The 26,139-nt window shown below is 35.9% G+C and overlaps 2 protein-coding genes across 3 annotated transcripts; one reads left to right on the forward strand and one right to left on the reverse strand.

Moving 5' to 3' along the window:
- Positions 1 to 382: 382 nt before the first annotated feature.
- LOC144972839 (THUMP domain-containing protein 1-like) lies at positions 383 to 7,560 on the reverse strand. 2 transcript variants are annotated; one of them, XM_078914544.1, is made up of 3 exons: positions 7,440 to 7,560; positions 3,677 to 3,905; positions 383 to 1,379 (listed from the first exon to the last, which is right to left on the reverse strand). In XM_078914544.1, the coding sequence occupies exons 2-3, from the start codon at positions 3,890 to 3,892 to the stop codon at positions 546 to 548; spliced, it is 1,050 nt and encodes a 349-aa protein (XP_078770670.1). In that variant the 5' UTR covers positions 3,893 to 3,905; positions 7,440 to 7,560; the 3' UTR covers positions 383 to 545. The 2 variants fall into 2 exon arrangements, with proteins under 2 accessions (XP_078770670.1, XP_078770671.1); XM_078914545.1 differs by lacking the exon at positions 7,440 to 7,560 and adding an exon at positions 6,640 to 6,790.
- Positions 7,075 to 24,922, forward strand: LOC144972838 (palmitoyltransferase ZDHHC6-like). The gene is made up of 10 exons (XM_078914543.1): positions 7,075 to 7,214; positions 10,558 to 10,875; positions 11,777 to 11,868; positions 13,018 to 13,174; positions 13,859 to 13,990; positions 14,946 to 14,999; positions 17,624 to 17,779; positions 20,287 to 20,474; positions 21,776 to 21,828; positions 22,192 to 24,922. Exons 2-10 carry the CDS (start codon positions 10,630 to 10,632, stop codon positions 22,275 to 22,277), a joined length of 1,164 nt encoding a protein of 387 aa, XP_078770669.1. The 5' UTR covers positions 7,075 to 7,214; positions 10,558 to 10,629; the 3' UTR covers positions 22,278 to 24,922.
- Positions 24,923 to 26,139: the final 1,217 nt, after the last annotated feature.

Consider the following 26,139-nt stretch of genomic DNA (forward strand, 5'->3'; position numbering starts at 1 on the left):
TTGCTTTAGGTCTCTTCCAACACAATTGAGGTTATATGAGAGACCGCTGAAACAAAAAAACAACCAATCTAACAAAAATAGTACAAATGTCAATCAAAATCATAACCTAAAGATATCATAAGCTAAATTATAAATAACCAAGAACAAACAGGCAGAGGATTTACAGGAAAAAAAATATCCCCTGTCAAAAATACAATCACAAACCAAAGAAGCAGGATAGGCTAGTAAAGAGAAGAAGAAACGACATCACTATCGGATCGTACACCCATGCGAACATCATAGGTATATGATTCAAGGGTGATGCTCCCATCCAACCACCCGCGTGTTTGCACTGAAGATACAAAGGATTTGCTAGTATTCAAATAGTAACAAAATCAAGGAGTATTTTAATAAAACTTGGATTTAATAACTAACAACAACAACAGCAACAACAACAATATGAATAACATCTTTATACTTTTTTAAAACTGACATATTTCAATTGCATTCATCAATATGTCATTATTATGATTTCTGTATCATTTTAAAATATATATATGCTAATGCTATGAAGAACAGTCCTTATCTGTCACAACTTTGCTCTCACTATTCTCACTTTCTCCAAACTTACTGTTATCTGTTATCACTACATTTTCTGTCTCTTTCACATTGGAAACGTTATTGTCTGTCACATTCAATGAAATTGAATTGTTTTTCACACCTTCAACATTTTCAGAAATTTTGATAGAACTTTCATCGGCGACCCTTACTTCATTGGTTTCAACTGCAGAGGTTGGTATGTAATCTTTTGGGCCCTGCTGCAATTCTTGAAGGTTGTATTTCCGAAGGCGGAAATAATCAGGGGCAACCCCTAAACAACAAACAGTACAAACAACTTCCACAACAATAGCAATAGAATAATCTGTATAAGAAAATTTCATATCAGGATTAATATCCTTCATTACCTTAATTAAAGCAGGAATAACACTTTCACGCCCACACGAATTTCCGTTGTTGTTTCTCATTTTAAAAAGCACCGTGTAACTGACACTACTCTGTTTTGAAAATATTGTTGACAAAACATCAGAAGCAAGCTTTTCTATATCTTTCGTATTGGCTTTGCAAGTGCCAACAATAGGAAGAATCCGTGCAGCATATCTGGCCTTCTTTAAATGTTTCTCTGCAATTTCTTCCATTATACGTGATGTGACCTCGATTGGATTCTCTAGAGATGTTCTAATAAAAACACAGTTTTTAGCTTTGGTTGAAACATTCTGAAATCTTTTCATGGGAGAACAGGATGCCTTTTTTAATTCTTCCACCTCCTTTCTCATGGCACTTTCTACGTCATCACATTCATCACTCTCTTCTGTAGCTTGTTCAAATAGCAGACCAGCATTCTGGAACATCAAATTGAAATAAATCTATCTATACTTTTGAGTGTTGAGTATAACATAAATCAAAATATTGAAATATATACAGATCTGTCACATCTTTCAAACACAAAATCTGAAATTTTAAGATAATATGCATATCAAAGGAATATTAAAATAATCATTATACAGTATAAGAACAAGGGAAACAGGAATTGATGTTTGTATGTTGCGTTCTTACCCAGTTGTGAAAAACTACATACTCAAGAAAAAAAGAGGAAGGCATACATGACACTGACATACTATAGTGAACAGAGATGGGGTGGGAGTAAGCAAATTGCATTGCAATTATTGTGTGTCCTACTATCGACGTTTCTCTGTGTACTCTGTGTAACATATCCACAATGACTAAACAAAAGGCTAGTGAGAGGCGTGTGACTGACCAATCAACATGTTTATACACTTAGGCCAAATATGTTACACTTAGAGTGAGGGATGTGTGCCTCGTAACTGATTAGGTAACTATGCCCAATGAGATGGTGAAGAGCTCTATGTGAAGATTTATCCTAGGACAGGGCGCTACTTGAGTTTTGAAGTGCAATTAGCAGTGGTTGAGTGGCTGTCAGTGGCGAGTTTGGAAAGGGTGGAAAGCAGAGAAAAGGAGTTAGGTAGAATTAACCGTTGCATTGGTCCAATCCGCCTTGTATCCTGAAGTAATTGGAAAAGGGGATGGGGGGAAGAGGAGCTAAAGGGATGGAAGTCACAGACTTAGATTTAGTCAGATTTAGTTACATAGGGAGATGACTCGGAATGTATTCCTTGGAGGTTTTTTTTTTACTTACCTCAGGATTGCTTCCCTGCCAATTCCATATGCATGGATTTATTAATGGAACTCAGCTTTAATGGGGATTTTCTGCTAGTTCCACTATTACCGTTGTATCTGAGTTCCACTGTAATCCCATTCCAAAACAAAGACATAAAGCAACTCAGAAAACAGATATAGGGGGATAGAAGACACAGCAAGTGACCTGCTGATCACCATGAGAGGTCAAAAGACCCCACCCAGGGAATTGATGTAATTTCCCATTGTAGCAGATCCCTGTTATACATCCAAATCACGATTGAAATACCATAATAGAAATGGGAATACCAAGAAAACCTGAGGTAGTGAGGGTATATTAAATAATATGATCTGAGATTTCTAAAAATGCTGATGTTGTTCAGCACTCTAGGGACTGTAATGTTATCTACCCTCTGCCCATTACATTTGTAAATTGGTCCATTACAATTTCCCTATAATTTCAGAAGCATAAATTCCAAGTTTGACAATGAGATGTTTACATCAAAGCAGTTATGTCCATAAAGGGTCCCAATAGCTCAGTTAGTTTCACACACAAAGGGACTGAAATCAATCCCAATTGAAGTTGAAATTTTATTTTTCCTGACCCCCCCTCCCCATCTATTGTGTAGCTGGGTCTGTTTGTTTTGTTTGTTGCTTTAGGTCTCTTCCAACACAATTGAGGTTATATGAGAGACCGCTGAAACAAAAAAACAAGCAATCTAACAAAAATAGTACAAATGTCAATCAAAAGCATAACCTAAAGATATCATAAGCTAAATTATAAATAACCAAGAACAAACAGGCAGAGGATTTACAGGAAAAAAAATATCCCCTGTCAAAAATACAATCACAAACCAAAGAAGCAGGATAGGCTAGTAAAGAGAAGAAGAAACGACATCACTATCGGATCGTACACCCATGCGAACATCATAGGTATATGATTCAAGGGTGATGCTCCCATCCAACCACCCGCGTAGCTGGGTCTGCTAGATCTGCTGGAAAGTTCTTTGCGATAGTCTAGCATAATATCCACTCTATAGAAACCGAGATAAAGTCTGGCTCCATGTATACCGAATGACTTTGAAGGACTACTTTACTGATGTCCATAGATTTCAATCAATTACATGAAATTGTAATGGATTTTTTCTCTCGCATAGCATAGCCTATTTTGTTCCAAACAGATAAACTTAAGAGGATACAAAACTGTATGCTGATCAAGGACAGAATCCAAGTAAAAAATCAACGTTAGTAAGATTTTAAAAAATTTCTGGACATATCTAGAGCTACGTGATGGATACTGTACATTGTACATAGCGTATTCCTCGTCATCTTATGCCTCATTTTCATGGATTCTTCATCCTAATATTAATATCTGAAATTTACAAATTTCCCTTTTTTCTTTGTACAGATTTCACATATTCCTCATCTTAAATTGTCTCAGCAGGGATGAGGAATATGTGTGGCACTGTTGTGAACTGCTTACCTTATCTGGCCCATATAAATCATCTGCATACTCATTAAGGATGTTGTAACTTTCCCTAACAGCACTGCGCTCCTCATGGTTGCATGTCACCAAAAATCCTCGGATTCCAGGTTCCAAAACATTAGTGCCTTGACAATGTTTTTTGGATCCATAGGCACTTTTCCTATAAAATGCTTTGCTCCTCTTTTTACCTCTTGGCTGACTGTCACTGTCCATCTTAGAAGCAGAGCTAAAATTAAAAAAAAAAAAATAAAAAAATTCACAAGTAGGTGATCACACACAAAATAACACATACACACACATGTAATTTTTCTATGAGACAATCTCCTCTAAATCTGAACAAAGCACAAGGGGTCCCAAGCTAATAGCAAAACACAACATATGAGCATGGGTGCCAGCAGGAAGTGCTGAAACTTGAAACTAAAATCTAGACACTTTGCCAAACCTGAATACTGAAAATGAGGCCTAAACTTTACTCTTATTTCATTACCGTTTTTATGCTATTAGGTTATTTTACTCAAAACACTGAAACCGGAGGTATTTGACTTCGAGATATCGCGAAACCGGAATTCCGGCATGAACCGGAAAACTGGCACCCATGCATATGAGTCATATTATGACATGTGTACTCAACTTCACACCGCCAAAAGAGGACTTGAACCAGGAACCCAAGTGTTAAAATACAAGTCGCATACCACAAAACCACACATTTAGCTTTAATCTTGATCTAACATTTTGTTTTTGTGGCATTACTTTTGGGATAAGGATCCCCTAAAAAAATTACAGGGCAAATGAAAACAATAAAGTGAAAGAGGCTGTTATTATTTTCCCTATATTCCAACATATTAAACCTCCACTGATCTCAGACAGGTGGCTAACAGGGAAGGTTAATGGACTCTTGAGAGTTCCATCCACTGATAACTTCTTTTGCTGTGGTTCCATATGCTCTAGTGTTGGTTCCATGCAGTGTAGTAAACAAATGTTCTGATTGGTCAGTAACAAAGTGATCTAATTGGGAGGAAAAAAAGGATTGCTTATTGGTTGAGTACGAGATGATGATGGTCAGGGATCAAGCATCAGTATCAACTGCCGATTATTGTATAACAATGTCGCTAAACAGGGTTTTTACTATAATGCAAGTTGCTATTTTGGGTTTTTTATTTCTAATAACATATTGAAAAAAAATCGGGACCAGGGGTCAATGTCACTATCCAGAGATTTGCCATTTCATTCTTCTGTTTGTTTTTCCCCCGCTGAATCTGAAAACAACAATACTTTTTGTTTTGATATGATTTAAACTCATTTTGGAATTTGCGAAAAGACCTATAAAAATTAATAACAAATGCTGACGAGCGTAGACTCAAACCTTTCCACAACGACTGAAAAAGAATGAATGATTGGAGGAAAGTGACGAGATATTCAAGATTCATTTTTCGCACAAATCGAGCTCGACTAAAATCACATGTACTGGAAGAGTTCCAATTTGACTCCTTGGTAATTGATGAACCATAAACTACCAAGGAATAACTCCGTGGCGATTGACACTTCCAATCTGAAATCAGAAGACGACGCTATTTCCATGGAGATAACTTGAAATTCTTTTCCCCCGAAGCCTAGAAAAAAAAGATCAATTTCAATTCACGACTATCAGTATCTCACTCCTCATCCACTTTCCCTTTTTTAAAAATAAATTTACAGAAAAAGGGGAGGAAGGGGGAGGGGGGTGTGTGTTCAAACAGCATCTCAAATTCTTCTTTAGACAATCCCCCCCCCCCCCCCCCTTCATTCCCTCCTACCATGTTTCAACTTAATTTTAATCATCACGATTAGCTGTGCACCAGCCTTCAGTTTACATTTCATCTCCTTGTGACAAGACCAGCCTTGTCTTCTTCTTCTTCTTCCTTTGATTGCCCACAATCAATTGGATGATTATTATGGCAAATATGAAACTGCTTTCTAATCTCTCTGTATTCCTTGTTTATAATCGTTAGTCTAAAATCAATTTCCAGGGACATTTAGGGGTCGTCAACGTTGGTCAGTGGTGGTTTGTGTAAGGTCTAAGTATTTGCATAGCAACTTGCCACAAAAGCATCAATTGTAGTGGCTTCGGTCACTTTAGCGTCAAGCTGGTTCCAGTCTCTGACCGTAAGCGGCAAGAAGGAAAAACCACGGTATTGTGTTCTGAGGCTGTATTGGTTGTTGTTACCTCTTCTCTGTCTCAAAGGTGCTGGTATCAGTTTTTTCTTGATGACTGGGCATTCAGCGAGGTGGTGCTTGATCTTAAATAGCATTGTTAATCTTGCTGATTTTCTGCGGTGTTCTAATTTCGGCCACTGTAGTTTTTCTAGCATGTCTGATACACTTGAGGTGTTGTGATGTCTGTTCAGGACGTAGCGTGCAGCTCTTCTTTGCACTGATTCTATTTTTGAGATGTATTTTTGGGTGTAGGGATCCCAAACAGTGGAAGCATATTCCAGAACAGGTCTTACAAATGTTTTGTATGCCTTTTCCTTGATTTTCGAGGAGCTAATTGTCTCCCTAGCTCCTTCCATTACTTACACACACACTACACGCACCTTTCTCTTTCTATCCCATCCCCCTCCACTCTACCCCATTTTATTAATTATTTTTTTTTGGTCATGGTAGCAATATAATGAAAAGACTTTAGTAGATAATTTCTCTCTCTCTACAGTATTCGCTACACGTGACAGTACTAATGTACTAGAGAACTGCATCGTCCTCAACCTCAGGTTACAGTTACAGTAGTTACTTCATTTGTTCACGTGACGTTGCTGAAAAACGACTACTGACGAAGGTGCTGTGTTGTACTGTGAAACCACGAAGTTCTTCAATAATTAAGCCTAAGAACTAAGAATAAGTATAAGAATCAAGAACGCCAAGGCTTGTTTTTTGTTGTTTGCTTTGTATTGTCCCCTTTTATCATATGAGTCACAGTCACTCACATTCTTTGCGGTCTAGATCTACTAATATTGGTGTTCGCTTGATGCTGATTATGGCTCCAACTTGGGTTTTCTAGTGTGTAGTGTGTATGTATTATATTTGTTTCCGGGAGTTTCGCCTTTCGTTCGACATTTCCTTCCTCGATCACGAATTTTAGAACTTGAATTTGTAATGTTTCATTGTTGAATAATGATAAAAGTTATCTATCAAATTAACACACGGTAACGTTATATCGCTATTTAAAGTAAGTCATTCTTGTGACATTCCCCATTATTGCTGTCATATGGCAAGGGTAGATTATCAAGATGAAAATTGTAAGCGGACAGTATGCTGGAAAAGATAAATACATAGACATACACAAAAAAGATTAAGTTTGTGTAGGATGTAGGACGCAATATAACAAACAAAGCTAATGATACACATTTCGAAGGCAGGTTACTCTGACTCTCTACTTCTACTCTTTACAAACTTGCCGACTGCAAAATAAATTTTTCGTCCCCTGGCTGAGCTTAATTTTATTTTCTGTCTAAAGCCGAGGTTACCGTTGAAGTTTGTTTGAATGGGATCTCAGATTGAGGTAAATGTGTGGATCGTGCGTTTGTATGTGAGCGCGCACGCATGCTTATACTTATAATGCTTACCCGACGTTAGGATAGGCTACCTCCTACTCTTCTTATTCTTAGTCTTAGACTCAGATAGATTCTAGAGAGGTGGGCCTTTGGCCGACCAACCTCCGCTGCACGTCCAACTCGCCTTGAGCATGCATTCACGTAAAATATAAAGATTTTTTTTAAAAACCTACCTCTGTTTCAAAAACTAGCATCTTTCAACTTTCTAAGAAACATTTTGATTTTTCAGAACTTTAGTTCGTTAAAAAAATACCGGCCAATCTGACCCGTTGAGTCGAATGAAAACGAAATTTTGTTGTTTACACGGTTCAAAGGAAATGTCGTAAATAAGCTTTCATGGACTTCCTGTGTTGTTTTTACAGTGTCACGTGACCTTTTTGAGAAATTTGTCGTCTGCTACAAATAATTAGACCGGTAGGGGGTAGATATTTTCGTTGGCGAAGAGAAAAAGTGAGTATTATTTCTTGGACTTGTAGAGAGGCCTAGGGTCCACCAGCAGTCAAGTTGATTGAATAAAAGAAAAAAAGGCCTTTTCCGTATCTTTTTCTCAATAAACTTTTTAAAAAACCTTTGTTTTGCGCGGCTATTGCGCGGCTGGCACTAGGGGGCACCAACCTATGGGTCAGACGAGAAAAACACACGATTTAGCGAGGAATGAATAATTAAATATTTAGGATATAATTTCAAACACAACTTTTGAAATTCATCAAGGATTGTCTAGTACCGAATGTTTTTTTATAGAAAACAAATGTATCTTCAAATCTAAACTGCTTTTGACGGTAAGCGGTAAGTTTTTATTTATTTTTCTGTCCAAACGAATTATTTGTCCTGGTTATAGAAGCTAAGTATTGGTAACACCGGCTCAGCTCTCTAGCCTATAAGAATAAGCCTAAGCCCTTGCCCTTAGCCGAGCCTATCTCTAAATTCTAAATGAAATGATAATGATGGACTTAAATCGGCTAAATCTGTGTCACAGTCACAGTTCTCCTTGGCACGTTGATAACTCCAGTCCAGTGGTCGCCGATAGGCTCACTGTAAGATGAAACTTTATTTTTGGCCGTTAACTGTTTTGGTCACCATGGCGTTATTTGTGACTAATTTTTGTATCATTTTAAAGTAAGGGCACAAAACAAGCTTTCTAACGGTGTATTTCATTCTTAATTCCTGATTGTATTTCTCAGAAAGCTAATTAAATAAAAATTTATCAATGTGTCTAAGTCTAAGAACTTTTTTCTATAATTATAATTATGGTATGGATACATTACATTGTTAATTATACTTCATACATCGATAGACAATTAATCGAAGAACATCTCTGCCAAATTTCATCAAAATTGATACACTCGTTCATTATTTTATTTTACCCGCCATCAACCCCACTTTTTGGACAAAAACCTCTTTTTTGTTGTTTCCATTTTCATTTATCCTAAATTTTTTCCATACTTTTCATACATAAAAATGATTTATATGAAATATGAAAATAAAGCTTATTTTATGACCTTTAAAATGGTACCTAACTCTACACTAACACTTGCCATGTATTTTTTTAATTGAAACAAAATTACAGAAAAGAATAAGTGGGCCATGTTGACTGCAAAACTCAAAATTTCCCGATAGCCGCGAGATGCTGATTTTGAGGCAGCAGTGAGATGACAGATTCTCTCTGTAACATTGACAAAAAATTTAAACAGAAAAATATAAATAACTCTGGAACCGTAAGTCGTAGAGAAACAAATAAGGTATCAAATTTTATGTTATTTCAAGTCCCATCCCCCTGACTGGGTCAAATAAATATATTTTGAGTTTGAAAATTTTATCAAAGTGCCTAGTTCTCCCTTTCACAACTAGATAGTTTTCATTTGTGAGCTGCTGGCTTAAAACAATGGCTTGGTTAAATTGAGATAACTGGTGATTATTTACAGAATTTGATAAATTAAATTAAGGACGAAAATAAAGGGCATTGAATCACCACTCTATCACAATTGCTACAATTCCCTATAATTCATTTAGTTAGCTAGAAGATATTGAAATGGAAAGCAAAGATAGCTTAATGTTAGTGGGCAAGAAAATGAAGCCGTATATTGTCATATTGTCATTCGGGAAAAATTCCATGGAAACATTTTTAAAAATCATAAAAATTCAACCATTTTCCTTTCCAATGATACCATTTTCAACTAGAGAGGTGCGTCTTCTGCGTACCAAGTCCTTGAAAAGCCCAATTTGCTTTGAGCATGCCTTCACATTAAAGAGAAATATTTTTTTTTTCAAACCTACCTCTGTTTAAAAAACTAGTATCTTTCAACTTTCAAAGGATTTTTCAGAACTTTAGTTCGTTACAAAATACCTGCCCAGTCTGACCCGTTGAGAAATTTGTCGTCTGCTACAAATAATTAGACTGCCACCCCCACTACCGCTGTTGCCACCACCACTGTGAGATTGGAGGGATAAGGGATGGGGGGGGGGGAGGGTTTGCAGGGAGACGTGTCACTTGGTGACCTTGGTGACGTAGAGCATGTCAATGATGCTCGCAGGTGTTCTTAACCCTTAACAACGAAGCTAATTTTTTGCTTTCAGATAATAATCTCCTTTTATCTTTATTATTGTTAACGGAGAATACAGCGTTTCCACCAAGAGAGCAGTCAGAGTACGCAACTCGGACTTCAATTATCTATAATCGATTTGCCGTTACTTGTCTTTTGATGAAAACAGGAAGATTTGGTGTTAGGTCAAAGATCGAATTTCGCCTCTAAAAGGTTGCTACTGGGTTTGCTCTTTTAAATTGTATTACTGTTGTTTGTCTTTTGATGAAAACGGTAAGATTTTAATTTTAGGTCCAAGTAAGATTGAAATTCGCCTTTGAAAGGTTAAGTTGTTTTTGTTCAAATGCGGCTACGCTGTTTCTTTTTTTTTTCTAACTGGCAAGCTACCGCTGTACTTACCCGCATGGCTTGCACATACAAAAGGATACATCTAGGTCACAAAATGATACATGATGTATTACATCCAGGTCACAAAATGAGACAACTAGGTCACAAATCAAGACATCTCGGTTTTCGTTTGTGCCAAGAAAGCAAAACAAACTGAGCGTCTTGGAGTTCGAAAGACTTTTCCATGAAAGACTTGGTATTTGCAAGACCCTCCGAAACCAATTCCCGATACAGCTTTTATGCACGGTAATTTATGACCATGATTTCTTTCATTCCCACCCCCACAATCTCACTTATTGTGTTACAAATATGATCAATATAATGATAATTAATGAAGTTTCATCTGTTTTTATTTAATCCCCAGATATCTTTGAGGACCAAATAATGTTACAATGTAATATTTGAACAAGTGAAAGGAGGATATTTAATATTAACAATGGGTTATGACAACGTAGGGACATGGAAACAATTCCTACACTGGGGTCCAATTTTAGCACTGGGAGTCATTTCAACCATTACATGGGTGACTGTCCGGTGCCATGTTATGTGGTGGCCTCCTGAACAAACCCTCGGCGCTTTTGTTAACTTCGTCATATTCTTGTCCTGGGTTGTACTGACTCTCTTCAACTATTTCAGTGCCTGCTTGAAAGGGCCTGGAGTTGTTCCACTACAATGGAACCCTGTAAGTGTATCTTATTTATTTACATTATTCATATCCCTGTGTCATTAATGAGCGAGTCAATACCCTAAGGTAAGTGACTCTGGCATGATATTGTTTCCTCTGCTTCGATTAAGGTACTCACTCAATTCAGGAATGAAACAGAACATGGTCATAGGCTGTGATAGCTTTTCCATAAGAGAATCCTTTTAGGGCGTCACACACTATATTGTATGTAAACATTGGTTCATTTTGTCTGCCTGGGGAATACATTCATACAGCAGTTAGTGTTTTAAAACCATGGAAATTGGCTATAAAAGACCAAACATCTTTTTGTATCATTTATACATATTTAAATATCATTGTTATACAGAGCTGCGAACTATATGACAAAAAGGTGTATTATTACGCTTTTCTTATCAAATCATGCATTTTATGCTTTTTTTTTTTCATATTACGCCTTTTTGTCATCATTAAGGTCTAAACTGCAAAGCCAGAATTAATTACAGTATAAAGGGGCTGAGTTTTTAAAAGCATATTAGAGTGCTACATCTATCATGATGTTTGACATGTAATAGTCAATGGCTGCTGTGGTAACCAATCGTTAAAAGAAAATTTCAGACAATTTTGGGAAAGACGATTTACAGGCCTGAGTGATATATATTTAAGAATAATGCCTTTGTTTTGCACAATTACACCTTTTCCTTCAAAATTACACCTTTTTTCAGTTGGGGTTGGCAGTGAGCATTTTAAATAATCTAAATTTAAATATATGATCTATTATGATTGTATTACAGGTAGAAAACCAAGTGTCAAATGAAAGAAAATACCATCTTTAAAATTAAAATGCTACTATATTCAAGTATACATACAAGTATGAATAGAATAGTGTCTGAGTTTTTTATTCTCTCTCTAATCTTACCAGTTGAGGCAAGGGGATTCCAAATATCTTCAGTATTGTGAAATATGTCGTGGTTTCAAAGCCCCAAGATCTCATCACTGTAGAAAGTGTGGCAGGTAACTAACATTTTAAAGAAAAATATTTTACCGTGATTTCATTTCAACTAATTAATCTGGTGTCATAAGTCATAAGTAGTTAATCCCTTTTAATCCATCCTAAGCTAAAAATGAGGTTAACATGCTCCTCCATCCTAAGCCAAAATGAGATCACATACCCCTATCATCCTAAGCCGAGGGGAGTAAGTCTGGGGAAAATGCTACCTACTTCCAAATAAAGATTAATTTTGAGCTTACTATCCATGAGACATGAATTTCAAAGTGATATTAAAAGAGAAGAAAGGTTTACCTTTATTTTGATATTTAACATAATGGTGTTCTGTTTTATTTGTGTGTAAATAGAAAAATAACAATGAACTTTGAAAAATTTTATTTTTACCGTCTTGTGAGTTTTAAAATTAAAAGTAATAAGTTGGTTAAAGTTAAAGAAATTTGTGGCAATATCAATGTCCGGCTTATCATCGTTATCAACATTTTCATCATAATCATCAACTAAAAGGTTGTCATTCCACAAGGAATTGAGATAATCAAATGCCATAATTGCTTTTCTAGTGTAAATTTTTTTTCTAAAATTAAAAAAAAAAATATAGCTATAAAATTGTTTGACATATTTTCATCAGGTAAAAAGCTTTTTTCACTTTATTTAATGTCTTGACCAGGAAGTAATCTAAAATAAAGTATTAATAATACATCATATCTCTATCGGACGGTGACATCGGGTTGGAATGGCCAGTTTGGAAACTCAGCTGGTGAATAGAATGTACTAATGGGATAATGAGTCATGACTGCTACAATTGTTTGCAACTCACTGGCAAATACGCTGGTCTTTAGCTTAATCAACCATTTCATAATTGGACAGTTGATAAATAGATGATTTGGGATTGAATGTAAATTAAGTAGTTTCCCATTATATTGAATGTTACAGCATGTCTATAAAACCACAATGTGACTTATGAATATTGTTTTCAATGAAACAAATCACATCCTCAGAAATGCAGAATAGCATCAATGGAATCAATCATAAAAGTTTGAATATTTTATTTTAACCATATACATCAATCTATACCAAAGATGAAATATGGCAAGAACAGAGGAAGATTTACTTGTAATTTTTTAAATTACATTTCTGCACGTTTATCAATCCTATAGGTGTGTCATGAAGATGGATCATCACTGTCCATGGATCAACACATGCTGTGGCCATTTCAACCATGCTAACTTTATATGGTTTCTCTTTTTCGCTCCAATTGGATGCATTCATGCTCTTACCATCCTCATTCCATCCGTCTATAGAGCTTTGAATTTTGTGAGTATTAAAACATTAAACTCTATAACAAGGGTAATCAGAGCCATGGACCCAGTTTTTTTCTGGTTTCTCAGGCATAGAGCAAACTTTGAAATTGCTCGTCATCCATTAGACAGAATATGAGTAAATTACAAAGATTTTCTCGGTAAATCTAAAATTTTGTGGTGGTACATAGATTTATGTTGTAATTTGGGATTGAACTGGGTTTGTTTGCATAAGGGTGGAGTGCTCTACAAATTGATCCACTGAGTCACTGTTGTTTTTAACTCTGGTGTTCAGTTTGTGCTATTTGTCATTAAATGGCAAAATTTAGGAGGCGATTAAATGATTTCTGCTCTCTATTCTTTGGGTTAGTTTTACAGCAGCTATATAGATATAGATAAGTTGTAGTACACTTGTTTGGAAATTTTTTTGTGAAAAGAATTTTAAAGATAATTGTCAGTGGTGATATTATGAGTATGAGATGCTGTTTTGATTGTTGTTGTTTTTGTTGTTATTATTATCATAGTAATAATGGAGAATTATAAATATTTATTCATTATTATGTTTTCATTATGATCCTTGCTGACAGTCAATATTGTTGTGAAGTATCATAGGTCATCCAGATTACATTGATATCAAACCTTTACAAATGGATATTAACTCTTCATTCCAAATGTTATTTTTTCCTTTTTCTAAACACAGCAATATTATTATTATCACCGACCACATGAGCCACTTGTTTACTTGGGTGTGTGGGGATTTGTTGTAACGATGTTTGCAGTTGGACTTTCTTTTGGAGTGATTATAGCTGTTGGGGTGTTGTTTTACATACAGGTGAGTTAGAAAGTTATTTGATGTATGGACATTTGTTAATAACTTTCTCTTCTATAACAGTTGATAGGATTTGGTTAAAAGAGACCTGAAAAAACACACATTTCCTTTTATCTAAAAAAAAAAACAACAAAAAAACAGAAACTAAACTCTTTTTTTTTTCCATCAACAGGACATTTATGTTGAATCATTCTAAAAAGTTTAATTGAGGTGTTTTGAGAAACAAATAAACAAATAGTTGTGAAAAAAAAAGTTTTCTAGATTTATTTAATGCACTATTCATTAAATGTGCTCAAAGCGCTTTATAAGGGGTCCCAAGCCAAAAGCAACACTTAGTGTGTATATGCATTGCCACTCATAAATACACCTACAAGTTCACAAACATACACTGGAATTTTCTTTGAGTATTATATTTGCAGTCTCATTTGGTGAAGTACTTGATTTACCATTAATGCATGTGGTTTGAATCTGCGTTTTGTCTTAAATTAATTTCTGGACACTCTGCCCATCCGGCAGAAATTGATTCAAGATCAAAGTAAACCTTGCCAAAAGTATTTTGATATATGTCTTAATGTTCTTCTCAAAGAGTAGGCAAAAAATTGGTAAAGCTCATTCACACTTATCTTCACAGTTCTTGTGGTTTTTCAAGACTTCTTATATAGTTTAAAAGAAGAAAACAGCTTTAGCAAAGTAAGCGACATGAAAATTGATACTCTATACAAATCTTGCTTTCATTTATAACATATTTATTGAAGACTATACTTGGCTGAGGGTCATGAATTTTTTGGTCAGAATGCCTTTTGATTTACCCGTTTTATTGTGTAAGTAAAATTAAGTTGAACATTCCAGGTATCATGAAATGAAGATGTGCTTTAAAGAAAAAGATAAAGTTCAAAGACAGGTGTGAATCTCTCTGTTACTCACTGATGAATTTAATCTTTTTTTTTTTCATGTCCAGTTGAAAAGTGTGTGGAAAAATGAAACTGGTATAGAATCATGGATAATTGACAAGGTGAGTAAATGTTTCTTGCTCATTTGAAATGAAAATCTAGGCTCGTATAATCGACTATTTTGATCAGCCAATGGGAACAGCGCTAGCGAGGCAAAAGTCACAGCACTCACTCACGATTTTACTACAATCGAGTAAACCCCTCGCAAAGGCTCAGTGACGGGGTTTTTGGAAAAGCTCTTGACTCAATATAGATAGACCAAAGACCTTGACAGTGGGCATTATGTATAGAATAAAAATAGACGAAAATATTGATATCAAACTTGCCTATTATTATCGATGTTTTATGCTCATACCGGCCTAATGTTTATGTGGCTTTTTCGCTGTCAAACCAGGCTGTAATGTTATCAGGGATGCCACTTTTCTGGTTTTAGCCGGAAATCCGTTTTTAATAGGATGCCATGAAGTACTTTTAATGACATCACCTGGTATCATCATCTCCTTGTCAATAGCATTACATAACAAACTTACGAATACTCTCTCTCTCTCTCTCTCTCTCTCTCTCTCTCTCTCTCTCTCTCTCTCTCTCTCTCTCTCTCCTTTCTCTTCTCTCTCTCTCTCTCTCTTTTTCTCTTTCCTTCTTTCCATTTTTTTTCTTTTTTTATTTTGATATAGACTAAATTAATTCTAAATTATTCTGGTGGAAGTCTCCTCTCTCTCCTCTCTCTCTCTCTCCTCTCTCTCTCTCTCTCTCTCTTCTCTCTCTCTCTCTCTCTCTCTCTCTCTCTCTCTCTCTCTCTCTTTTCTCAACCATCCATTAAATCATCTGGTTATACAGAGATAATACATTAGCCTAGAATAAAGCAATGGTGATTGGCTTAGTTTATTCTTCTTTCTTTTTACCTTTTGACTATGGCTTTAAATTTGTGAGATTCTTGGGTTGTATTTATAAGATGAATAACCACTGGGTTTCGGTAAAAAAATAAAAGATATTGTAGCCTGCTTTATAAAGTAAAAATCAAAACAGAACAACACTTTCTGGCCTTTTATTTGAATAACATTGTAGGCCTTTAACATGTGGAAAGGACAATTCATTAAATGTTTACAAAAAGTAAATTTATGTTTAATGATAAGAATGGATTTATACTAGTAATAGTAATATATTACATAATACCAATACAAAGCTATGTTCCTGTTATTTTTACACTTTGCTTGCGTTTGACCGATAGACGGAGACATTTTCCTCCTTTTTGACAAATTGCTATTATTATCGCTGAATAAAAAACACTCACCAAAACCACTACATCATCTCTACCACCACTACTATTACAACCACCACCACATCATCATCCCTACCACCACTACTACTACAACCACCATCACATCATCATCTCTAAGACCCCTACATCTACTACTACAATCACCACCACGTCATCATCCCTACCACCACTACGACATCATCCCTACCACCACTCCTACTACAACCACCACCACACCATCATCCCTAGCACCACTACTACAAAACCCACATCATCCTTACCACCACTACTACTACAAATAACACCACATCATCCCTACCACCACTATTACTACAACTACCACTACATCATCATTCCTACCTCAGCTACTACAACCACCACCACACAATCATCCATACGACCAGTACTACTATAATCACTACCACATCATCCCTACCACCACCACTACTACAACCACCACCACATCATCATCCCTACCACCACTACTACTACAACCACCATCACATCATCATCTCTAAGACCACTACTTCTACTACTACTACTACAATCACCACCACCACATCATCGTCCCTACTACAACCACCAAATGTAATTACACTTTCAACTTTTGAAATTCTCCGAGTTGTGTCAGAAATAGCTGCGAGACAAATTTTGGATCGCATCTCAGTGAATTTGAGTAAAGTTCAAATTTATAGGTTATGGTTGCATGGGTGGGTCATGATCTTCACAATGAAAAATTTTCTCCTTTTATGTGACCAGTCATTCTCACCCCTGATAGCTATTGATATTAATTTGTCTATATTTTGTTTTCAGCACCTTATTTTATCAATTTGAAAACTGTTAACTCTAATTTCTTTTGTGTGTTATTTGCTCTCAATTGCAATAATAAGTACTGAAACAATATTCCAAATTTGATATTTTTCAAATCCCTACAAAGCCCTTGACGTTGATTTTTATCTCATCTGCTTAAGTTTTCAGGCTTTTAAAAATTTGCCTGGTGGCATCCCTGCGTTATATTTACTGACCCCTTGGACTTCAAGAGGTCAGTTTGTACCTAAACTGACCCACCTGAGACTCAAAAAAACATATTTTCATGTAGCAAAGGTTTCAAACTTTTCAAAAATAAAAAAATCTCAAAATCGATTTTTTACTTGATTTTTGACAATCGAGGACCCGCCCATCCCCTTAAAAGTATGACTAACCTGGCTATTTAGCCATTCTGAAGTACAACTAACCTGCCAGTCTAGCCGTCCATAAGTATGGCTAGCCTTGCAATCTAACTGTCATTAAGTACGCCTAGCCTTTTTCATGTAATTAATAAAGTTGGGGCTGGGAGGTTTAAAGTTTGTTGGGGGTTTTTTGTTCTTGTTGTTTGCACAGTACAGAGATTGTTATAAATGCATAAATAATTTTTCTTTATTTTTAAAGGCCTTAGATAGAGAGGAAGAAGAAGGGGATTTTGTCTATCCCTACAACCTTGGCTGGAAGGAAAACTTAAAGCAGGTTTTTACTCGCTCAGGACGTCCAAAGTCTGATGGCATAACTTGGGATGTTGTGGAAGGCTGTCACCAATACACTCTCACTGTATGTCAAATTTTACAATGTTTTGTCTTATTTCATTGTTCAAAATTACTATTACTTTTGTTTATAGCTGTTGATTAATTTGATAAATTCCTAAATTAGTATCCAATACTTTGATGGTGCCCTATGGTGCAGTTTTTGTGGTCTTGTGATACGACACTCATCTTCTAATAAGTAGGTCCCTAGTTCGAGTCCTCCAATAGGTGGCACAAAGTCCGAGTCTTTGGTAGAATCTCTTTACTCACATTCTCTCACCACACTACACTGTATGAAATTAGTGTATGACTTGTAACAATGTTGTATCTGTAGAAAAATAAAAGTAATAACGCTTTTCTTGTAACATGTATCGACCTACATGCTAAGTTTTGCTGTGGGCTTGGAGTCTGGTAAAATGGTTTGAGCATATTTAGTGGACTTTGCTCTATATACAGACTCAAGGTTACCTATCCACTTTGTGTTGTGACACATAGGAAGGATCTCTGTCTGCAGGCTCCATTCTTTCCTGTCCTTGCCATCCAATTAATGACATTTCTCTTTTTCCCGACAGTTCATTTCAATGAGAATCCAATGATATTCTTCTCAAGGGTGAAATTAGACTGGGTATTCCAGGAATCTTGATGTAATTTTGCTTAACTAGCTCCGAGATTTTTTTTTTTTCTCAACTTGAAGAAATTAGCAAAATAACCCATTATTAGACAGATAATGTGGCTCATTGATCGATGAACCACCAGGAGGCTCTGTCCCCATACAAGATGGAAAACACACTGTGTAGGGTCTAAAACGATATGCAGCATTGGCACAGCTGATCTGAGCACCAAGCTTCTGCCAGCATGTATGTGTGTGTGTGTGTGTGTATGTGTGTGCAGGTGCAGGTCAAAGAAGTTTGAAATTCTTATCTATCTGACAAATGCTCATTCCTTTGTTTACAAGCCATCATCATGGACTCGTGGACAATGGCAATAATAAAACCTGAAAATGATAAGTTTCTTGTCTTGTGTAGCTTCGCTGTATCACAGTGGTCACCTGGCACTAGCTTTGTCAGTTAAGTGTGTAATGTGTAATAAAATATTTTGTCTATTTTTCTGTGTCAAATTATGTCGTCATCATTGTTATTATCATCATCATTATCATCATCACATCTCTATCTCCAGTTTATAGAAGAAAACCCCACTTTAGCCTTCCCCTGGTGAAGGAGAGAGAGAGAGAGAGAGAGAGAGAGAGAGAGAGAGAGAGAGAGAGAGAGAGAGAGAGAGAGAGAGAGAGAGAGAGAGAGAGAGAGAGAGAGAGAGAGACGATTTTGAAATGTCAATCACGATTAATTTAAAATGAGATTTCAATGTAACATTCTTGATTTTAGTTGATCAGAGAATACTACTGAGAAAAAGAGTGCAAAAATTGAGAACAATCTGGAATAAAGTCATCTACAATTTTGTCATGACAAGATGTGTAGATGTCTGCTTTCACGTTTGTAACGAATGAAAGATGATACAGATTTGCACACAACACTAGATTGCTACCTAAAGTTCCATTCACTTGTTCTCAAAATCTCTCATCTATAATTCTGTATTACGAACTTGCTGACCAACAAGGCAGAAAATGAAATTCTAAACATTCTCGTCCAATATTTTGATTAGTGGTTCATAGATTTGCTAGGTTCAACAGAGGTGAATTGTGTCATGGTGAAAAACTGAAAGAGGCTGTGAATCTGTTTTGAAAGAAAGAGATATGAAGTCAGGTCTCGAAAATGGGATCCAAAATGAAAATTCACATCTCCTAAAAAATATCAGGGGACACTGTGCATATGGTTAATTTTGATGCAATTAAGCTTTTTACTCTGATAGATGAGATTTTTTTTCCCCCTTCAGTGGTTTTGCCTCTGATGTCCATCAGGATATTTAGGATAGCCCTAAAATGAGTTTTTATTTTCACAAATCCAAATATTGATACTGAAGCACTAATCATTTCTTTAAATGATTCTCTTCAAAAAAATTATTTTTTTATATAATATAAGTCAATTGCTTTGTCACCATACAATATATCTTTTCTTTTGGTGGCAAGGGGGTCGATGAAAAGTGCATTGAGGATTTTAACCTTACCACAGGGTGTTCAGGGAAATTGATATATGTCCACTTTCACGGCTGATTCTTCAATATTGATAATTTCATGAATAAGACAATAAGACTAATCTTAACTCATAAATAAAAAGGTTTTATGTAAGATTGTGTTTATTTTCCTTTGTTTTATCATTTCATTTTCATTATTCAAGATTCAATAAGGCAAAGAAATATTTTTCTTTAATAATTCGGATTTAGTTCACTTTCTTTGTAATTTCATTAAATTTCATCTACTATGGTGTTTGCCCTTTCAATGCTTGGTAATGGGAGATTTTAAATGAGACATTGTGGATTCAATCCTAGTTATCAAGTCAATTAGAAAAGTATAAATGAAAGAAAAACTTCATTGATTTAATCGGACTGGTCATTAAAAAATAATTGACTTTATTTCTGCAGGTGGAGCAAATTCTACAAAAAAGGGAAAAGAGGGAACGAACTGTGGAGTTCCTTATAAAGGAGAATTATTCGGGTCGTTTCTTTCCAATTTCAAAGGGTCTTCGGGTTGGTTGTTGCATTCCATTCACAGATGAGGCCAGAATAAAATTAGATATTGGTGACCGTGTTTTAGTCACCAGATGGAAAAAGTAAGTGTCCTCCTTTTAACATTAGACAGCTTTTGCTTTATTTAAAAGAGATCAGGTGTTCAGTTAATTTGAATATGAGGGTATCCCTTCCTCGGTATTCAAATTAGCTGGTAATATGAGAGTTACAAGGCAGTGCTCAGGATCTGTGGGACTGATTGCTTCATATGATAGGCACGTGCTTAAGATTGCCATGGGTCATCAGTCCACAGTTATCGGTTGATAACAGAGGTAAAGGAAATACTATTTTTGAATTTTTACCTCAAAAATAGAACTACTGATATATTTATTTGACTAGTTTTTATAAAGTATACGATAACTGACATAATTTTTAAAAGGTGTATGCACTGTATATTGATTGAAAAACTTGGGACTAAAACTTTAAGATAATAGTAAGAAAAAAGGCATCCATATTTCATATTTGGAGATGGCATGTTCCAAGTCAACTTTTAGGGTTTAGGTCTCTCTCAGTCCGCCCTTGAGAGGGCTCAACCTTCTCACCAAAAAAAGCAAGCGTTCACATAGTGACAGAGTGGCAACACAATTTTAATCTTCAGTCTGGAGAGAAAAGTACAGTCAGTGATTGTGACTTGTATAAAAGAGGCTTTGGCCTTCCTCAGGCTACACACCTCTATTGGTTTTAAGCTGCTTCTGGGTCGGAGGCATCCAAGCATCTAGGATAGATAGCAACAGAAAATACCAGATGACAACAAATAGAATAGTATAAATATGTCACTTTGAGATCACTGTTCTACAGTCCAGCAGATTTGTCCACTTTCCCATACTAAGGGGAAAGGCAAAGACCTGTAGAAAAAAGAATCTGGTGTTACATTGCGATGTGGTGTTGTTTGGGGGGCGGGTATATTTGATTCTTGCTACAATGTGGAGCAGCTGTCAATGCACTGAGTGATAACCATGAAATTATCTTTCAACCATCATATACTGCTGCCAGATGTTATTACAAAAGATCTAGGTAACTTTTATCAACAGTAGACAGTGTAAGAGCAACAAAACCGACCACTTTGATATGAACCAGGTTGTTTGCTTACAAACCATGTGCTTTATCAATTTAAAAAATATATTCTTGTCCAGTTTTGTAATGAGTTGCTTGATTTTATCTGACATAGTTTTGTTGTATTAGTTTTATGTTGTTTTGTTTTTTCTAAAGTTAGGAGAAAAAAAAAGATAGAAAAATTATTTTTCTGTCAAATGAAGCTAATGATATTAGCATGATTATATTACGGTATTTAACTTTAACACTTATCATTGGATTGTGCTTGCTTTATTTATTTTTTTTTAAACAGGAGATGGCTGTATGGGACCAAGCTGCTTGAGAATGAAAATGATAGAGATCAAGGTAATTTTTGTTGTCTTGTTGTTTTTTTAAAAATAACTATTCAGTTGGAGATGAATGGTGCATTCATATTCCTATAAGGGATAACAAAATGGAATAGCAGAAAAAAGGTTAAAAAGGGTTTGTGGGGGAAAGTAGGCTTATTCTATTTGTAAGTAACATTGTGAATTGCATCAAAATGCAATTGGATAATGTCACAGTATGAAAGTTATCAAAAATGTGTATTAGGGCTGAAATTCTGATATTTTCTTGTTTATACCATCTTGTAGAATTCTACTGAGGATACTACTACAAATAGTTTGACAAAAACTTACGTTTGATGTTGTTATTATCTTAATTATAGTAATGATTTATCTTTTTCTTCAGGTGCCAATCGATTGAGAGGATGGTTTCCAAGACAATGTGCCATAGAAGTAATTGATGACAATAGAAATTCAAAAAAGAATTTTTAAACTTCAGTTTTCTCCAAAATATCAAAAATTAAGATGAAATAGTTATTAATTTTTTATTTGAAATGATATTTGTATTTTATTTTTATTTTTTGAACACCTATAAAGTGCCATTTTTCTGTAGAATCAAAATCAGCTACTCATGGCTTTGTACGATTTGAAAGCATTACGATTTTGGGTTATTGAGGATTCATTAGGTTCATTAAGCAAATCTCTCAGTCAAGTTAAAAAAAATAAAAAATTACAGCATTATCAAATCTCATACAGTCGACGATATATATGAGGATTGCTCTTTATGGCCTCACAAAGGTGGAATACTGGTAAAGTGGAATGGTCTTACTTGACTTATGCCTCTTTGCTCCTGGCGCATGGGCCCTCAACAGCACTCTTCCATCGTCTTCTGTCCTTGGCACAGACCTTTGCCTCATTCCAGGTAAGATTGGAGATGCACAAATCTTGGTGAAGGCTTCTCCTCCAAGTCTGTTTTGGACGACTCTGTTTCCTCTTGCTCTTCGGGTTCCATTCGAGAGCCTGCTTGGTTATATTACAGGGCTCCTTCTGCATGGTATGGCCAACACATCACCACTTTGACAAAAATTTGTATCTTGGCTGATGTGGTCAAGGTTGTCCGCCAAGTCTCTGACCCATAGAGCAGGACTGATTTAGCATTAGTGTTAAATATTTTAAGCTTGGTGTTTGTGGATATGCTGGAAGCTTTTCATATTGATTTCAATATTGCAAAGGCCTGGCGTGCTTTCTTGGTTCTAGCAGTAATGTCTTCATCAGTTCCATCTGACTGACTGATTTTGCTGCCAAGGTATGTAAATTCTCAGACATCTTCTATTGCTGTACCAGAGATGGTGATTTGGGATTCTTATTTGGCAGTTATACGCAGTAGTTTTGTCTTCTCTTCACCAATCTTGAGACCAACTCACTGAGCTTTTTCTTCCAGGGCCGTGACTTTGTTCTGCATGAGCATGTTCTTTAGCCGGTGTGAGAGGAGGCCTAGGTCATCTGCAAATTCAAGGTCTTCAAGTCTTTGATAACAATCTTGGAGGCTTTATCAAGGGTGTTATTGGGCTAAGAGGGGTCTGCAGCTCCCTGGTGGGTTTGGTCATAGCGCATCATCATTCTCCCGATTGGAGCCCCTGGTCTCCCAAGAACTGAATTTTTGGTTATATTGCTGTTGTAGGTTTCTGTAACTTGCTATATTCAAATGGATGGGTAGTTGGCCCATCGCATATTCTCCAGACTTCGAGGACCAGGATCAATTTTGGAGATTCACTTCTAGGCTGGTTACTCTTCCTACCCATGGTTTTCTGTTGAGGTTTCCTTCCCTTAGTCGATTTTCTTCTATGACTAATGAGCTCCATCTACCCAGGCTTGAGTTTTCCTTCTCCTAGGTGAATTGTCTCAGACGGGACTAATGGGCTCCACCTACCCAGGTTTGAAATGAGTTTTCCCTCTCCTAGGTGAATTGTCTCAGACAAGATTAATGAGCTCCACCGATCCTGTGAATCCCCTGGTCTGGCTCCTCCCTCACACAAATGTTCGCTTTGGTTAGACCTGCCAGGGTGCACAAAGTCCCCGCTGACATAGCTCCTGGGATCGTTGCAAGCACACAAGCTGCCCTGCCATGACGAGGCAGACCCATTTGGGGAGAGAGAGCGGAATGGTGATTTTGTCTTATTCATTTCCTCTGTAGGTGAGAAGTCACAGGAATATTGGTAGTCAGCAATTTGATAAATTTGTAGATATTTGTGACAACTGGGGGGGGGGGGGGAGTTGGTTTGGAAAAGAGTCCGCAAATAAATTTAATGCTGAATGTAATGCTATGCGAGAACAAACAAAAAAAAAGAATATGTGGGCGGAAAGGGCAATAATGCTTAGAGATCCTAAACTGATGGTGAGAATCTGTACATTTTCATGCACCTAAATGGGAATTGCTAAAGAAATATTAACACTGGGTGAGCATTGCTCATAAGGGTGAAATGCATTGTCATAGTCACACCCCATTGCCTATTTATCCAAACAAGCAACAAGTTGAGTTCATTGTTTTGCTGTGTCTTAGAAACTGGATATTTTCTCTATTGTAATATGATGATTACTAGAAGTAATGGATGTAAATGACGGTAAAGCCATGGGCATAGTGATCAATCCTCTACACATGGGGTTTGATTTTACTTTACCTTAATCTTTTTAGTTTTCACCATAATTTTGCACTTTATGTAAGCATAATGACTTAAAACATAAGTGCCCTTAGTTCCTTGAAAATTTTCAATTTTGTCAACTGCCACAACTGTTATAACTGGCATCACATCCTGTTTCCATCAAGAGAACAATAACTGTGATATAGCTCTGGCTTCAACGTCTGATCCTAAACACTGTTAATTCTCTCTTGGTGGAGACAGGTCTGCAGTTATAACCATATTAAAAATAGCGAAAATCAATCATCATTTGAAATGCTTTTACCGAGCTGTCAGGGCTCCATGCATTGTCTTAGTATGTCTTTTTCTTTCTTTCATTTGAAACACTTCCTTTGATAACACTGGTGTACCTTCAGCATTTTAAAAATATATTTTGGTAACTGCTTCTATTCCAAATCATTTTAAAGTAGTGATTTATCTAAAAAACAAAAAAAAAACAAATTGAAATTTTATTATCCCCTTGATAAGATTCCCTCCTCCATTCAAATTAAGTTTTTTTCCACAGAAAATTCAGATTGTATGTTTGTAGACTGTAGGTCTGTTTATGACTTCCAATTATATTTTTGATTCAGAGGAACATTCAATAGTTTTTACATTTTCAGTTGTAATGTTATATTGAAAAAGAAGAATGTGTCTGCCATTTTATCTTTGCTGCTTTTGAAGCATTTAATTCAGATACAGTGGCCACTATTTATTAAAATGTATAGTAAAATAAAGGGAGTAAAAATGACTCTTATAAAAGATAGCTCTTTGTATCTTTTTGTCAGAGTCATTTTTACTCCCTTTATTTTACTTTTGCTGTATCTTTTATAAGAGTCATTTTTACTCCCTTTATTTTACTATATATTTTATTGACTCATTTAGGCATCTGTAGATTTGGGTATTACCACTTATTAACCTAGCGGGTGGTTGGATGGGAGCATCACCCTTGAATCATATACCTATGATGTTCGCATGGGTGTACGATCCGACAGTGATGTCGTTTCTTCTTCTCTTTACTAGCCTATCCTGCTTCTTTGGTTTGTGATTGTATTTTTGACAGGGGATATTTTTTTTCTGTAAATCTTCTGTCTGTTTGTTCTTGGTTATTTATAATTTAGCTTATGATATCTTTAGGTTATGATTTTGATTTACATTTGTACTATTTTTGTTAGATTGCTTGTTTTTTTGTTTCAGCGGTCTCTCATATAACCTCAATTGTGTTGGAAGAGACCTAAAGCAACAAACAAACAAACAAAACTTATTAACCTACCTCGTTATAGCTCGTGTAATAGTGCTCATCATCAAAGACATCCCTCTGATATCCTGCTTTATTTAATGTTGTAACTCGCTATTTTTTTTTTACTGTATGCATAATGGAGCATCAATGTGTCATGCAATAGAGGCTTTCTGATTCAAATTTTGATCCAAATAGATGTATCTCAATTTTAGCAAGAAAATCACGTGTCTTGCAAGTGTAATTCACACATATACCTATTCACATATTTGATTAATTGTCAATGAACTACAAGAGTTGTGTTTGCACTGTCTCAGAATTCATTGCATAACATAAGGTAACATTAAAATCATTGATACCCCTAAAGTTAAACATTTCATAATTACAGCATTACATAGGCTCGGCCATCAAAGCTGTTGATGTGATGGGGAGCGTAGCCTAA

The sequence above is a fragment of the Berghia stephanieae genome, chromosome 5, assembly GCF_034508935.2.
Source record: "Berghia stephanieae isolate SIO BIC M18660-M18661 chromosome 5, UCSD_Bste_1.3, whole genome shotgun sequence".
Lineage (NCBI taxonomy): Eukaryota > Metazoa > Mollusca > Gastropoda > Nudibranchia > Aeolidiidae > Berghia > Berghia stephanieae.